The 15,307-nt window shown below is 41.4% G+C and overlaps 1 protein-coding gene across 1 annotated transcript; it reads right to left on the bottom strand.

Annotated features, from left to right (window-relative positions):
• Positions 1–1,768: 1,768 nt before the first annotated feature.
• CNOT11 (CCR4-NOT transcription complex subunit 11) lies at positions 1,769–15,247 on the bottom strand. The gene is made up of 7 exons (XM_055801422.1): positions 14,560–15,247; positions 13,732–13,896; positions 9,470–9,622; positions 8,698–8,900; positions 7,745–7,947; positions 4,743–4,839; positions 1,769–2,115 (listed from the first exon to the last, which is right to left on the bottom strand). Exons 1-7 carry the CDS (start codon positions 15,230–15,232, stop codon positions 1,918–1,920), a joined length of 1,692 nt encoding a protein of 563 aa, XP_055657397.1. The 5' UTR covers positions 15,233–15,247; the 3' UTR covers positions 1,769–1,917.
• Between the last annotated feature and the right edge of the window lie 60 nt (positions 15,248–15,307).

Raw genomic sequence — 15,307 nt, 5'->3', positions numbered from 1 at the left:
AGGGGGTACAGACTGCTTGAGGGCATCACAGAGGTGCCCCCAGCCTGGCTGAGGGTATCGGCTCTGCCAGCTTGTACAGGCTGGTGCTGGCCCTGCACAGCACTGGTCCTGCCTTAGAATGGCCACCCTGCAGCCCCCCCAGTACCACAACCTTGCCACGTCAACCCAACACAAATCTGGGAAGGCATAGCTCACCTTCCCTTCAGACAATTCAGAAGCATATAGCAAGTTCAGTAACAAGTCTGAAAGTTTTCATCAATTCAGAGCCCTGTGCAATTAAGTACCTATGATGAAACCATAAAACTGTTCCTTGATAATTTTTATAGTTATGGGACAAATGCAGGGATTGGGAATTTGTGTATGTCAGTGTGCAGTGGCAAAATAGCTAGGCTTTCGCTGTAGTATAGTAGCAACTTTTTTTTTTTTTTTTTGGCAAGGCTTGAGTTCTTTTAAAGTAATCTACTGGTTCAGTTTTCTGATGGAGCTTATTACTTTGTCATAAGCTGTGGTAGTAAATTCCAAACAAAAGCCTAAAACCTATATAAAATGGGGTTTTAACCATGTTTTTGAAGAGGGGTGCTAGTACATAGAAGATAGTTCAATTTGAACTTCCAACATTAATAGATGTAAAGCATTAAGGTACAAGTTCAGAGCACAAGCTATGTCAGCTGCTGCTAACTGACTTTAGCAAACATCTTGGATTTTAGAAGGAATGTCTAGAATTGGAACAGACCTTAAATAAATGCTAATTTAGTTAGCCTAATACATCTTGACTCTAGGAAGCTATACAAGTCTAACCCCTAATGAACAGAGATGCTTCTCACAGGACTTCTTACCAAAAGATTATGCTGCATAAAATGACAGATCAATGGGATTTTCAATCCAAGCAATTTAGCAACTTAAATTACCTGGAAAGAGAAAACCAAAAGGCAGTCAAGACTGACCTTGCATTATTGATCTTGTACTTCATAAAAGTTTGAGAAGCAGATGCAGATTTAAAACAGATTTCATTTATCAAGCAGCATTAAATTAGAACTAGCCAGCTTTTCAAGTTATTTTCCTTTTCAGTCTCAGGGCTTAAACAGCAGCTATTCTACCATCAGCTTAAAGTAATACTTCAGCTGATTCCTTCCCCAGTTTTCCCAATACCTGGCATCTAGCACCCAAATGGTACTGTGACTACATGCTTTAGAAGGAAGAGGCTACAGTAATTTTGGTAGCCACAGAGCAACTGCTTATGCAAGTTCTGAAGTGAGAAGCAGCTTGTAACTTTGATTTTTATGGAAAAGAGGGGGCCATCTTTCCTCAGTGAAACATTCTTACAAGCATGAAATAGGTGTGGTATTTCAGCTAGGGATGGTATGAGGCCAGTGTTCTGGAAAGATTCAGTGATCTCCGAGTACCACTCTCAGCCTACAGCACCCAAAACTTAATTTCTGCCATGTAAAGATAAACCTTTAGCTTTTTCTAGACACCAAGACACACTTTCCCTTACTCACTGAAACCAGCACGCATCGTTAGGAAGTTATATCCAGCTTCTAGGTCTTGACATGAAAGAAAGGAAAAACGGGAACTGAAGTGACTTACCTTGATACAAACTGACTTTAGTTACTCCCAAACTATTCCAGACACAAGGCAAGTATCATTCACAATCTCTCTGGAATTAGAGCCTGTAGTTCAGGATATGCATGACATACAGAGAGTTTAACCCACAGTCAACAATAGCACACATATAAGGCCTAACACATTCCACAAACCAAAGCATGTATACCAGAAAAAGCATTATTTATTGTTTAAATGCATAAAATGCTATTTATAATGTATTACATAATCCAGTGATTTCAGTTTAAAATATACAATTAATTGGCATAGAAAACTGGCAGGTTTGGGAGTTTTTTTGCCAGCGACGCAGTGGTTTTATTTTGATGTTTTTGTCTCTGATGGATTTTCCCCAGTGTCTAGTGTCTTCAGCAATCTGAAAAGGCCAGCTGCTTCTCGTATCCGACTGAACTCAATACAGAATGCTTGCACTTCTATAAACAAGTCCTGTACATTAATAATTTTGTTTCTGATTAAAGACTGAAGAAAGACACAAACAAGACGTACCAGACGGTTCTGAAATTGAAAAGAAAGGTTTCATAATCCAGATAAATGTTTGCAACCAAGTCAGTTGAAGGACTGTTGGCACTCAGCAGTACAACCGAGGCATTTCAGGAGCAATTCAGTTTCAGCAGTAATCTTGTTCCCAAGCTTCATGCATGCTGCCTCAACTCTTCCATCTCCCATACTACTGTATTTAAGAAATGGACACCTCCGATTTATAGTACTTCTATAGCTTCTAGATACAGGAGCTTTGTCAAGATTAATCCCACGCACAAATGAAGCGCCAGATCTACCTCTGCACTGTACTTAAATTTATCTATTGTGTAATCTCTGCATAAAAGAAGGGATCATAGCTTAAGATGGTATCACTAGGGTCCTGCTTAGTCTTATTTTCTACAATAACACAATTAATAATAATAAAAAAACCCCAAGCTTCACATCTCAAAATTCCCCAGTCACCACATGATTAAGGCAATCCAGATGGGAAGTGACAGCAACAGAATTGATCTCAAACTTGCTTTGTGGGAAGTGCTTTGTTGCTGAATTAGAACATGACCCTCCTGCTCTATCTTGGAAGGAAAGACAGTACCAGGGAGATCTAACCCAAGAACATGCCTGAGAGTTCCTGGCACATTTCCTGCCTGATCCAGTGACGAGATGGGATCTCTGAGGTGTTCCTCCTTCCTAAGGGCTGCTTAGGTAACACCTCGGAGGGCAGACTGGTGAGTTGGGAAGCAGAGACCTAGGAACTGGAACCCACACAGATCCAGCCACTAACTCTGCTTTATACAGAGTACATTTTTCCTCAAGGACAAAAGGAGATCTTTAATAATAAAGTGGTCTCATACTTCCACATTGTGAAAAAGAGTTGAACCCAAAACTTTCCTAAAGGCTACTATATACACAAGTGATGTTTATCAGATGGAACTGAGGGGACTTGATAGATGATGTGTCCAAATCATTTTAGATTATTTGACAATGAAAATAAGATATCAACTATTTTTAGAGGAACTGAGCTTACTACTGCAAAATTTTCTACCTACACCACGAGGATTTAGAAACTGAACAAGTTACTTCCTTCACTGCAGTCAAAAGGCATGAACTGTTTTCTCTGCACACATATTAGTTACAAGAGTAACTTTAATAACTGAGGAACACGAAAATCAGAACAAAAGTACAAATGCAACATACTGGCTGACTCCCAGTCTCTGAGGACCATGCCTCCTTCACTTCCAAAAGGAATGTTTTTGTACCATACTTTTCAAACAAAACATCTTATGTCTCAGTTGCTGTGAGGCCTCTTATGGAGTATTAACAAATGTTAGATCTCACAAACTTTGCATGCTGCTTGGTGATCAGTATGTGTTCCTCAACCCTCTGTTCTTTTTTGTCCACTGCGTGCCTGAAGCACAGCTGCTACATGCTCTCAGCAGCCCCTTTGAACACAAGTGTCCCATACTGTGGGCATATTCTCAGCTGCAGCCTAGATCTCCTGCTATTTTCCTATTCTGCTACCAAGTATAATAGGCACAGCCATTTAGCAGGTCACAGAACAAGCCACCCATGTGTATCTGGCAGAGTCCCAAAGCAGAAAAGCAACAGCAGCCATCAAAAGATAACAAATGGTTAGTCATCATCTGGAAGGGTACTGAGAATAAGAGAGGGGGTTTTGCTGCTATCTAAACCCACGCTGCACCCATATCTTGTGTACTGCACACAATTTTCATCTCTGCAGCTTAAGGATATAGTAGAGCTAGAGAATGCACTAGAGAAGGACACCAAAAAAGCTTAAGGGAAAGGAACAGCTGCCTTGTTGCATGAGACTAAAGATGTTGCACTCCTTCAGTATTAGGAGGAAGCAGCTGAGGCAGGACTTGGTCAAGATTCACAAAGCCTTGGGTAAACTGAACATGGAATGGTTTTTCACCAATGACACATCCAAGAAAACGAGTTCTGCTGGGCACTTGGTAAAACCAACAGATGAGTTTAGGATAGAAGGAAGTAACTACCTTGCACAGCATGTAGGCAACCTTGCTGCCAAAGGTGTGAAAACCTCCCCAGGGGGTAGAGATCCTTGAAATCGCTACAACTAGCGTGCTGGGGCTGAGGAAGTACGACGGGCTTGGGAAGCAGAGACTATGGTGTTAGGAAGACAGAAAACAAGCTTTTTAGGTCTTTGAGGAAATCTGCAAGCTGTTGTAGGTCATGGCTGAAGGGCAAGACTTCCACGTGAGTTTTGTTAATCACCTCAAATGTCTAAGTGGTGGGCACACTTGCACAGAAAAGAAACTTGAAGCTTTAAGCAGAAGGTAAACAACTAATACTGTGGGTGAAGAAAAGCTACACTGACTGACAGATAAACTTTTTTTGTAAGTAAGGACCCGAGCCACATAAAACTGCAGTTTGGCCAGGGATAAGTGTATTATATCTACAGAAAAGTAGGGAACAGTATAAAGAAACATCTGTTAAACATTATAAAGAACTGCATAGTGTGTTAGCAAAAAAAAAAAAAGTGCCTTTGAAAAAAGAAGCAGTAAGACAGAATAACTTAATGCTATCAACCTTACAAAATCTCAGCACATATTACAAAAAGCAATATATGGGACCTTTTCTCCTAACCAGTTTACTGAAGTACTCACCTGCATATATTTGTCTTTAATCTGTTCACACGTGGAAATACAATTGGAGATATAAAGATGAATAAATTCAGGTGGGAGATCAACTGCAGTAGTAAGCCTGTTCAAATTAAAAATATCCAGTGCTTTATGAAGCCATAAATCTAGTGATTCCATTGCAGAACAGATGAGTTAGACCTGTGGTACTACTTTATTCCCAGTCATGTCATACAAAACTGCTTTCTGACAGCTTCTACAGACTTAGTTCTAATTTAAATTTCTTCATTAAAAGTCCAAACCCTTTTTTTTTTTCAGTTCTGACAGTACAGAAGCTGAGCTAGATTGGTTTCTAGTATATTTAACACACCTACAAACATTTGCTATACATTTCACTTACCAAGTGAGTCAATGACATTAGTTTCCAATTTAAGATGAAGCCCCCAAGCTATCCAAGTACTAAGATTCTTCTGCAATAAGCACTGTAATACAATTTTGTACTCATATTTGAATTTCAGGTACGGAATCTAGATGCTGAACTCTTTCCTTAAGTATACAGCCAGGATAACTCCTTTGTTACAGAAAAAAAAAAATCAGTTTCCTTAGCTCCTTCAAATCCAAATTTTAGTCCTAGGGACTGAAACAATATGAATATCTACAGATCAAATAGAAGAGACCCTTACTAGATGAAAATCTTAGAGATTAATGATGCACGATAGTCTCTGAAGGTTCTTACTACAGAAGAATTTGAGAATTAGTGTATTTTTAAGGGTTAACAGTAAAGCATACCTATTTGTGGTTTAACAATACTAACTACAGAAGTATTTGAGCTGCCGCGGTTTCTTAATAGAACCCTATTGCTTGTTCAAATAAAACAACACACATTAAATGTAGAACTGCCATAAAGATAGGACAGAATTTGACCAAAATAACTAATCAGTCCCATCTCAGGTAGTGAAAGGGAGACAACAGGGAAAACAGTGCCTGTTTTAGACATTTCCGTTTCAAGCTTTTGTCCCACTTCACTTAAAAATCAGTGTCTCCCTGTTTGTGCTGACAGTCGTTTTGCAGCTTGAGAAAAGTCATTCCTATGGGAGTTACACTATGGGAGAACCAGCATGCCTGACTGGTGGTGCAGCTATCCTGGACAAGAGGAAAGGCCCTTTCCTTATCACTGTTTCTCCATGTTGTGATCATTAGCCCAAACTTCAGGGCAGTCTGCACCCGTGGGAGGGTTTTATTTCAGAAATGTTTCTTTCCTCAAATGGTATTTAAGGTGCAATTCAACTCTGCTGCAAACAAACTGCTGGACAAGCCTCATTTGGTAGTTCACTTTCAGTAATTGCCAAGAAATGGAAGAAAGTAAGTGGGAGGAGGTACTTCTGTAGTTTGTGAGGATTAGCTGTCTGAGTTTTCCCATTCAAGGGGCTAGCATTCTGTTAAGAAAATGGGTTGTACCTATATGCAGAAGTGATTCCCAATGAAGACATGTCATGAACGTAAAGCAGGATAGCTATTTAACAATACCACCTTTTGTTCACTTAAGCCACATCAAGCATATAAATTGTGTTTAAGCAGAGCAGCAGTGTGGCATTAACTTTTTGTGGAGGATTCTCACAATAACTGCCCTTTGTCCCACCATGGTCTTCTACCTTCCACACAAGCATACTTCAAGAAGGATCAAAATTAACATTTCCAGATGTCCTAATAAAACACAACTGCTACCTCAGTTGAAAGAGAAGACAGAAGCTAGAGATAAGGCTAATTTTTAGATATGAGAAGTGAATGTTGAATGTGAATTCTTCATCAGGAACAACAGGATTATGACCTGTTAGAGGGCGTGACAGTCACTACAGTGACACAACCATACACATTCAGTAACTGGTCATTTTGCAAGTCAGTAACTAAACTTGCAGCTTCCTGGGACATAGAACTTGTACTTACTAGTGAAACTTGTGTATTAACCAGGACCCAGATATCTGAATAAAAGTTTAGACATATTACGAATTGCAGTGACAGACTCCCTTAAAATGATAACCATTTTAAATACGGTTTTGACATTAACGTATCAAACAGTTTGATAAAGGGATTTTGTAGTAATTATCAGCTCCAGTTACTACAACACAATACGTATATTTTCCCCATTCTTTTCAAAGGGGTAACCCTTGGCTAATGCTAAATAGCAGCACACTATTTTCTTTGAATAAGCCCCTCCATTCTTGAAGCAGGGACTGAAAAATTAAGTAGCATAGCACCTATCCAAGAAGTGTGCTTTTTACAATACCTAAAATGGTCAAACATGGTATGTTACAAACAATATAAAATTATATTAATGTTAATATATACTATATATAATGTTAATTAAAACAGAAAATTTCATAAAATTATACATATTCAATAAAAAATGTAACATATATGCCTCCACCATCACATCTTCCTGCTGGGAAATTGTGGGGTTTTTCCTATTCCTACTGCTAATAGGAAGCTGTTAACATTACAGTAATATTTTAAAGTGGCAATGCTGTAAAAAGGGACGTCAAAATTGGCAGCATTCTCTGAACCTAGCACTGACGATGCTAGAGAGGTTCAATTCTTTATTACCAACCCTTCATCTGGACTAAAATAGGAGGTTTTTCTTTTAACTACAGACACCACCAATAAGGAACTACATAAAAAGCAAGTAAAGCCTTTATGAAAGAAACAGAATTAGACAGTCCAGTAGTCATAGAAAGCAACAAATCCACAGCACTCTCTTTCTCTGCAGGATTAATCAAGCACATTAAGTCTTATTATTAAGAGAATACTAAAAAAAAGAACACACCGCAAACAGCATAGAGAAATTGAGAAGGGAATGATAGTCTAATACTCTTCCTTCACTGTAATCTGACTAGTCATTTCTTCAATTCCTGTTACTTTTGGTAGTCTTTGGAATGCACTCAGATACAGCCGTGGCCAGCCTCATATTCACTTAGTAACTGTTCAGTTATTTCACATACTTAAGGAAACCTTAGATTTGAGATAGTACTCACCGATTTACAACTTCCATTGAATGTAAGGACATGTCCATGTTGACCAAGACAGAAAAATACTCTGTTATCTGACTAGACTGCATCAGTTTCAACAACATTTCTATGGCTACTAAAGGATTGTTTTCGACCAGGTCTGGCAATTTGGCAGGAGTGAGACCAATATGGTAAACAAGCTTGGGGTCCTTTTCCAGTTCTCCAAGGAGCTGTAAAGAAAAACAAACAAACAAACCAACCCTCAGGGTTTTTTTCCTTAACTATTTACATTACTGCTTGAAGAAACCACTATAATACATCTAAGCTACAGGAGAATGATAACCCTTTAGACTTAGGCATTTCTACTGAAAGATACTGGAGGTATACTTTAAAATTTCTAGTTAAAGGCAACTGTGCCCATAAAACCTTTTATAAGGCACTTAGTAGTTCTTTCATCAGTGGGTGGCAAGGAAGGGAGGAAAAAACACACACGAAGTTTCAGCCTTCTTTAGTTTCCTGTCCAGCAGAAAGAAACTCCGTTTTGAGTTCACTGTTGTCAGAAAAAGTTATGCAAAAAAAGGATATTTTATAGCGCTAGCATAATGATTATCAAAAAAGCCCACTGAAATCAGGAATAATACTATCAGATTGAGGAAAAAAAAAATTCAGTGTTGGCATTTCTGAAATAATCATTTATCAAAAGCTTCCACGAACAACTTTACTATAAGAAGATTTTTCCAGGCAGAAAAATATTGGTGCCACTTATTGATGAACTGTACCTATGTCCAGCCAATGCTATGAAGTTTAAAGATTTCTTCTTATTCATACCAACCCAAGTCAAAACTCTTGGGTTTTTACAATTTAAAGTCCTTGCAGTTTCCTGAATCCAAACACAGATCAATTAAAGTGATCAGTTTCCTAAAATACATGAGTTAGCTTATTAGAAAATCATTTTAGACAGAAAAGTGCACGATACTTACCTGTGTTTGCTGTGGGGAAGTCAAGGGACTTTTAAAAGCTTTTGCCATGATTCTTTTTATCTCAACTCCAGTGCTGTTCTTAACACACATTGACTTATCCCACTGAATGGTGTGATCTGGCTCTATTGGATTTAACCATGCCAATTCATCCTCACATATATGGAGCGGAGGCGGTGGTCGAATAAACTCTGGTCGAAAGTGACCTAAAATGGCAACAACGTGAAATGTTTTTTAAGCTTCAGGTATTGAGTTTTATATCAGTACAAAAAGAAGAACCCCAACCCCCCCATTTCTTTAAGCTATCATAACATCCAGAACAGCATTATGATCTTATTTTCCCTCCTAGAAAAACATTTATTTCTGATTTTTATTGACACTGTTATATCAGCCCATTTTTCCTCTTGATTCAGATTGCTAAGTTACTGATTCTATGGTCTTTTTTCCTTCCACAGTAAGTCTTCCTTGGAAGGCATTAACAGTCAATGCAGATCTTAGTTTAGAGGATTAAGATCCAAGGGGCATCAGGCCCAGTGTTTTAACCAACAGATGACATGGTTAAGAGCTTGAAGATAGGCTCCAGATTTTTAAGTCTGGAAACGTGAACACTACGGAGTCTGATCTGGAGACACCCTGACACAGTCTTGTACCATTTCATTCATCTTCACTCCCATTTCATACCTTGAAAATACTTCCAAATTACATTACATCTGGAGAAGTATAACAACATAGCATGTCATGAACTAGAAAAACTAAGATGTGAAAATGCACATACTTTCTATAGGAGGTTTTGGTCCACTCACTAAGGCTTCCGTGATCTGGGAGGCAACGGAGCTGTCAAAACCGGAGTTTGAAGAATCTGGGTCAGGGTCGCTGAGAATGCTGGGGAAGCTGGCCTTGCTCTGTGTTGGCAACTCAGACTGACGCTCTGAAAGAAAGCCAGTCCATAATATTAAAGCATAAAATTGAAACAGAGATGCCTGGAATACTAAACGTAGTGAGAAACAAGCAGCTTTAGAGAAGAACTAGCTTAAAATAAACCAGGTAACATCAACATGAAATTTAGTGTCAGGCAGCTAGTACTCAGAGTGCCAGCTGACAGGCAAGGGACAGAGATATGCAGCAAGGATAAAGAAAAAAAAGAGAAATTAGTCTGAAACAATCTTGGCTTTAGAAAATGTAAGCAATGTAATCTGCATTAAAAGCACATTAGTAGGTTCACATGGTACTCCTGAAGGAGTTCACATGCTGTACCTAGTTTTGCAATCAGACCAAGGAAGTAAAAGTTTGACGCAGATAGATTTACAGACTCTGCAACAATAATGGTCATACTAGACCTGAAGTCAGCTATTCAAAAGTTATGCAACACATTTCAGTGGCACAGCATAAGCTACTTTTGCATTTGCTGTCAAGCGACAGTAAGCGCTTGTCTGGAAAAAAAGTGTAATTGTTATGCGCTTCTACATTAAACAAATCTGGGAGGAGCTGAAAGTGTCCCTTCAAAGGCCAAATTAACAGAACACAAATTACATAAAAATAATATTAAGGTTTGTATACACAGATGAAGACTTGGAGAAACTGGCCAAAAATACTGTGGGGCTCAATACTTGCATTGTCATATTTTTAGGTGGTGTTCTGTCACGATCTATCACTCTTCAGCATCAAGACTCAACGGCTGATCTATATTGTCTGTACTATTTTGAGAGATCTTGTTGGCATCACACAAGGAATCCCTGGAAAAACTTCCACATGAAACTAAACGCCACTCCTTTTCCTGACTAATTAAGTGTAGTGCTGTCAGATTTAGTGTACTGTCTCTATCACTTCTAAGCAAAGCATGCTTGTTCCTTTTTGGGCAGTCGTGTCGACCCTTCCCAGCTTTCCATGCATATCAACTATTTCATATGCCTCCAACCAAATCCATGAGACACAAACTGAGTGACAAAAAGATCATTAAAACAAAGGACTGTGGATTGCTAGTTTATTTTTTGGCTTTGTGTCCTACTTTACCCAATTATTTCAGATCATGCAAACATTTGCAGATATGCTCACTGAAGCACCACAGCAGGGTATGTTTACCTGTTAAAAGCAACAACCAGCATACTTCAAAAGTGTTTTTTTTAAAATAACTAATAAGTCAAAGTCCAAATGAGCCAGTTTATAAAACACACCTTCTTCTTTATAAACTTTTTCAAACTCCATCTTGTAAGTACTTTAATTTAGCCAATTTAGCCACTGAACAGAAGGGTCAATTTAACAAATGAAGTTTGGCGGGTGTGGGGGTGAGGAAGATATTGGCAGTCTTTTTTCGTCCTTCTAATCTATAGTCTACCAACTGATGGATTTAAGTTCTAAAAGTAAGTTACTGATACGTTTGTATCCTCATAATCTCAAATGATTAATGATGTTTAATTAGAAATATAAAAGCTTAAGACTCAGTCCTTCAATTCACTGACTTCAGAAGCCTGCATGAGCCCTTATACACACTGAAGCTCAAAAGCTCACCCTTGCTGCTTCAAGAATTAGGGTTGAATCAACAGTTTCAAGTAAGCAGAAGGCAGAGTTAGAATATGGTGATTTAACAGGAAAGAATATAGCATCTTGAACTAAGACATTGAAATTAAAAAAAATAAAATCTGCAAATGATCACTTAGGCTCCCTTATGGAGCTATTGTTTTTCTTTTTACAGGTAAAAGGAAGCTTTCTTTGTTTTCTGAAGGAAACCTCTACAGCACATTACAAACTTAACTCTTAATACAGGTCAATTACTCTTAGATCAAATAAGGGTTAGCAGACAAACAGGAGCACTGTGCTGGAAGACTCATCCCTGCAAGTAGGAGAATATGACATTTTTGGTACACTAACATGCCAGATCAACAAAACTAAGTTACTGGGAGGGACTGAGGCTTGAAAATACTTTCTGTAGACCAAAGGGAGAAAAGAACAAAGCAATTTTTAATACCCATTCCAACATTCTGTTTTTCTTTGGGGTTGGTGGAGTGGGGGTGGGATGTGGGAGCAGGTAGCAGCTAAAAACCACAACTAGAAAAACCACCATACAGCTGCAAGCGAATTGTCACCATGAGCTCAAGATCAGGAGATAAGCCAAAGTGGTTTTTTCCCCCCTCCTTCGGGGGGGGGGGGGGGGGGGGGGGGGGGTGTAGAAAAAACGATTGGGATAGGTACACTGAGAAAAACTTCATGCATTCTAAACTCTTTTAGGTTTATTTTGGAGGTATATTCTAAAGCAAGTAAAAATAAACCTGCTCTAAATAGCCATGAATTTTTCTCAGGGACCAAAATTGTGAACAGCCAAGAAGCCTTACAGCTATTATATTCTGTGAAATGTGGGGGGAAAGGGTGTAAACACAACAGTGCAAACATTGTATCTACGCGCCATCATCCTGCACCAGCTTCATCCTGCATATTGAATCAGCAGGAGAAATATACTCAAGACTTGTATAAAACTCACAGACCTTCCAAAACACAACAGACAGTCAAGAAACATCACACTAGTAAAACAAGCAAAAGATTTATCTTCTAAGGAAGCAAATAGAAAGCAGACATATTCTAGGGAACTACAGCAAGTCAGAGAAAGATAGCACAAAGCTTTTTCAATTGCGGTTTCGTTACATAACTCCTACAACTGCTCATATGCAATTAATCATGCATGTTTACTGTATTATGTAAATAATGATACAAGCACATTTTACAGGACTTAATTTTGCAAAGCACCATTAATGACTTTGCACCATACTTTAAGCCATCAATGCCTTTATCTCAAAAAAGGACAAACTAAAATGCATGGCCTAGAGTACCCATCCATACAATCACAGTTTGGACCTTCTCTATGTGTTTCATTTTTAATGAGAACAAACTGTTCAGAAGGCAGACACAGTACCAAGGGGAAAACAAGTGAAAAAAAAAAAATGAAAGAACTCCAGACTTCTTAAAGCATCACATGTGACTTATGCTAAAAATCTCAAGTTACCTGAAGTTTCACAAAATCTGAATTCACTAAAGTATTCTAGAAAATACAGGCAGGATGAACAGAAAGAGCTGTAAGGGTTTGTCTTGCCTGTGAGGGATGTTAAGGTATTCAATTTGCATTTTCAGAAGATTCCACAGTTTGGAAATAGTAGCTAAGGAGGACACCAGAGGACATTTGTACACTGTGAGCAAAGACCAGTATACCACAGCATAACAAGTCAATGTCAAATTCTGCAGAAAAAAAAATGATACCAAGATAAAACTGCAGGACAGAGAAAGCCTAGTTAGTGCCTGACCTCAGAGCAATAAACTGCATTGTACAGAAACAGAAGTTGGATGGTCAGTTTTCAAGCAAGTGGGTCCATTTGCATATACCTAGGAAAAAACCCCACTATTTATTAGTGTTCAAACCAGCTCCTTGTTCCCAAAAATATTTTCTATTTCAGATTAGTTCCAGACATGACTCATCAGTCAACATGATCAGAACAATCATGTTCCTGCTCCTTCTCTCCTGTCAAAGGATAAGCACCACATTGTTTTTCTTTTCAGTCTAGTAAAAGTGGACCACCTTCCCACTCTTCAGCTAACACTGCAAGATCTGACTGTCTGTTACAATTTATTTTTAGTTCTATAAAATAATTTGCCAGGTACGGTTGAAATACCGGTATGTGACAGCTATGCTTGTTCTCTCATACTAGAAATACTGCAGAGTGAAAAGGGATAAAAATACACCAAAAAAAAAAATCAGCCAAAAAAACCTCCCACAAAGCCTTAGATGAAAGTCTTCCTATACTTGCAAAATGTTCTCATGTTTCAGGCAGTGACATATATGCTTAAAAAGCTGTTTGTTAAGTAGGATAAAACAGTTAAGATGTAATCTCTACTTGAAGTTTCTCAATGTGCCTGAACACAGGCCTGAAGACCCTAAAGGACAGTTCAACCTTTTCCATCTTCAGGTTAGGCAAGAGTGCTTCTCAGGTAACTTACAGCCACATTACAATTAGCATTTTTATTCATAACTGAACCACAGATCCCAATCTTCCTTACCTGCTAATGCCAGCTGAAGCCCACTTATATCCACTGACTGGGCCATGTTCCCCACATCCATTGAAGCAATCTGCCGAGGAGTCTTCTTGAACAGTTCTCTCGGGGGGGCCAACATCAGCTGAGAAAGGAAGAATTTTTCTGGAGGCGTTATGGGAGGCAAGAAGCCTGCAGAGACACAATGAAGGACAATCCCCAATTTTTAAGGCAAGAGCATTAATAGTTTCCATATGCTTCAGGCAGAACGAGCAAAACTAAAACGCAAGCTAACACGTTATTTATGGCAAGACGGCACAGCCGAAGAGCCTCTGTGAGTATGTGCAATACTGTTACCTAGTCAGCTCCTGAAGTGATGTGAAATGCAGCGTTACACTGACGGGTACCGTGCATCCCGACACACAGCATCTGAGGCCAAGTCAGTCCCTGCGATTGCTTTACACGCTCTCCATGTAGACAACTAGTGAGCTATTAAATACAAGCAGACGCTGCAATTCACACTATAAAAGTAATTTCTGGAGACCGATTTACCCGCGGCTGCCACGCTTGTATTTACCGAAGTGGGAAAAAAGCGTTTCGGGCATTGCAGCGGTTTTCTTTCACAGCTTTAGAGCTGTCGGACAGCCTCCTACAACCCCGGGTGGCCGCGGCGGCTTCCCCCCCCGGCCCCGCCAAGCGGCCCGCCTGACACCTAGAGCCTTCCCCGGAACCCCCACCGCCTCCTCCAACGCGGGAAGCGGCGCGGCCGGCGGGGAGCCGAGCACCGGCGCCGAGCGGTGCCGGGGGAGGGGGGGGGGCTCCGCCGGGGGTCGGGGAGGCTCCCCCGGGGCGCACCTGAGAGCGGCGTGCGCTCCGCCTCGTCGCCGCCGCGCTCGGGCGCGGGGTTGAGGAGGTGGGCGAAGACGGCGGCGAAGGGGTTGGCGGCGAGGGGCTCGGTGCGGTACATCTCCCAGAGGAGGTAGAGGGCGGTGAGGCGCTGCGCGGGGCTGGGCAGCAGGTCGGGCTGCTGCAGCAGGAGGACGAGGACGGAGCCCAGGCGGAAGTGCTCGGCCTTGCCGAAGTAGTGGTGGAAGGCGCTGGAGAGGCCCTCGAAGGTGCTGCCGCCCGCCTCCTCCGACACGATGCTCAGCAGGCTCGACAGCTCCTTCGGCGACAGGCTCATCCTGCCGCCCGCCGGCCCGCCGGCCGCCGCGCCGCCCGCCTCGCCCGCCTCCGCTCCCACCTGCGTGCCGGGCGCCGGGCTCCCCCCGCCCCCGGGCATCCGCCCCCACCCGCTCCGGCCCGGCCCGGCCCCGCCGCTCCCCGCTGCCGTAACACCGCACGCGCGCTGTCGCGCCGGCCTCGCTTTACGGCGCAGGCCGTAAGGCGACGGGGCCGACGGGACGTTCCGTCTCGGCGCCGGGAAGCCGGGGAGGCACGCACGCGATTGGCCGTGCGGCGGCACGCGCCCGCGGGGCCCGCCTCGCGGAACGCGATTGGTCCGCGCCGACCGGCGGGGGCGGGGCATGGGCTGTCGCCGCGCGCTGCCGGGGGGCCGGCTGGGCTGGGGCGCGGCGGCCGTTGAGGCCGGCAGGGGGAGCGC

This window comes from Falco peregrinus, chromosome 4, assembly GCF_023634155.1.
Source record: "Falco peregrinus isolate bFalPer1 chromosome 4, bFalPer1.pri, whole genome shotgun sequence".
In the NCBI taxonomy this organism is placed as follows: Eukaryota; Metazoa; Chordata; class Aves; order Falconiformes; family Falconidae; genus Falco; species Falco peregrinus.
The sequence above is the reverse complement of the archived record's forward strand: the minus strand, read 5'-3'. Positions and strand labels throughout refer to the sequence as shown.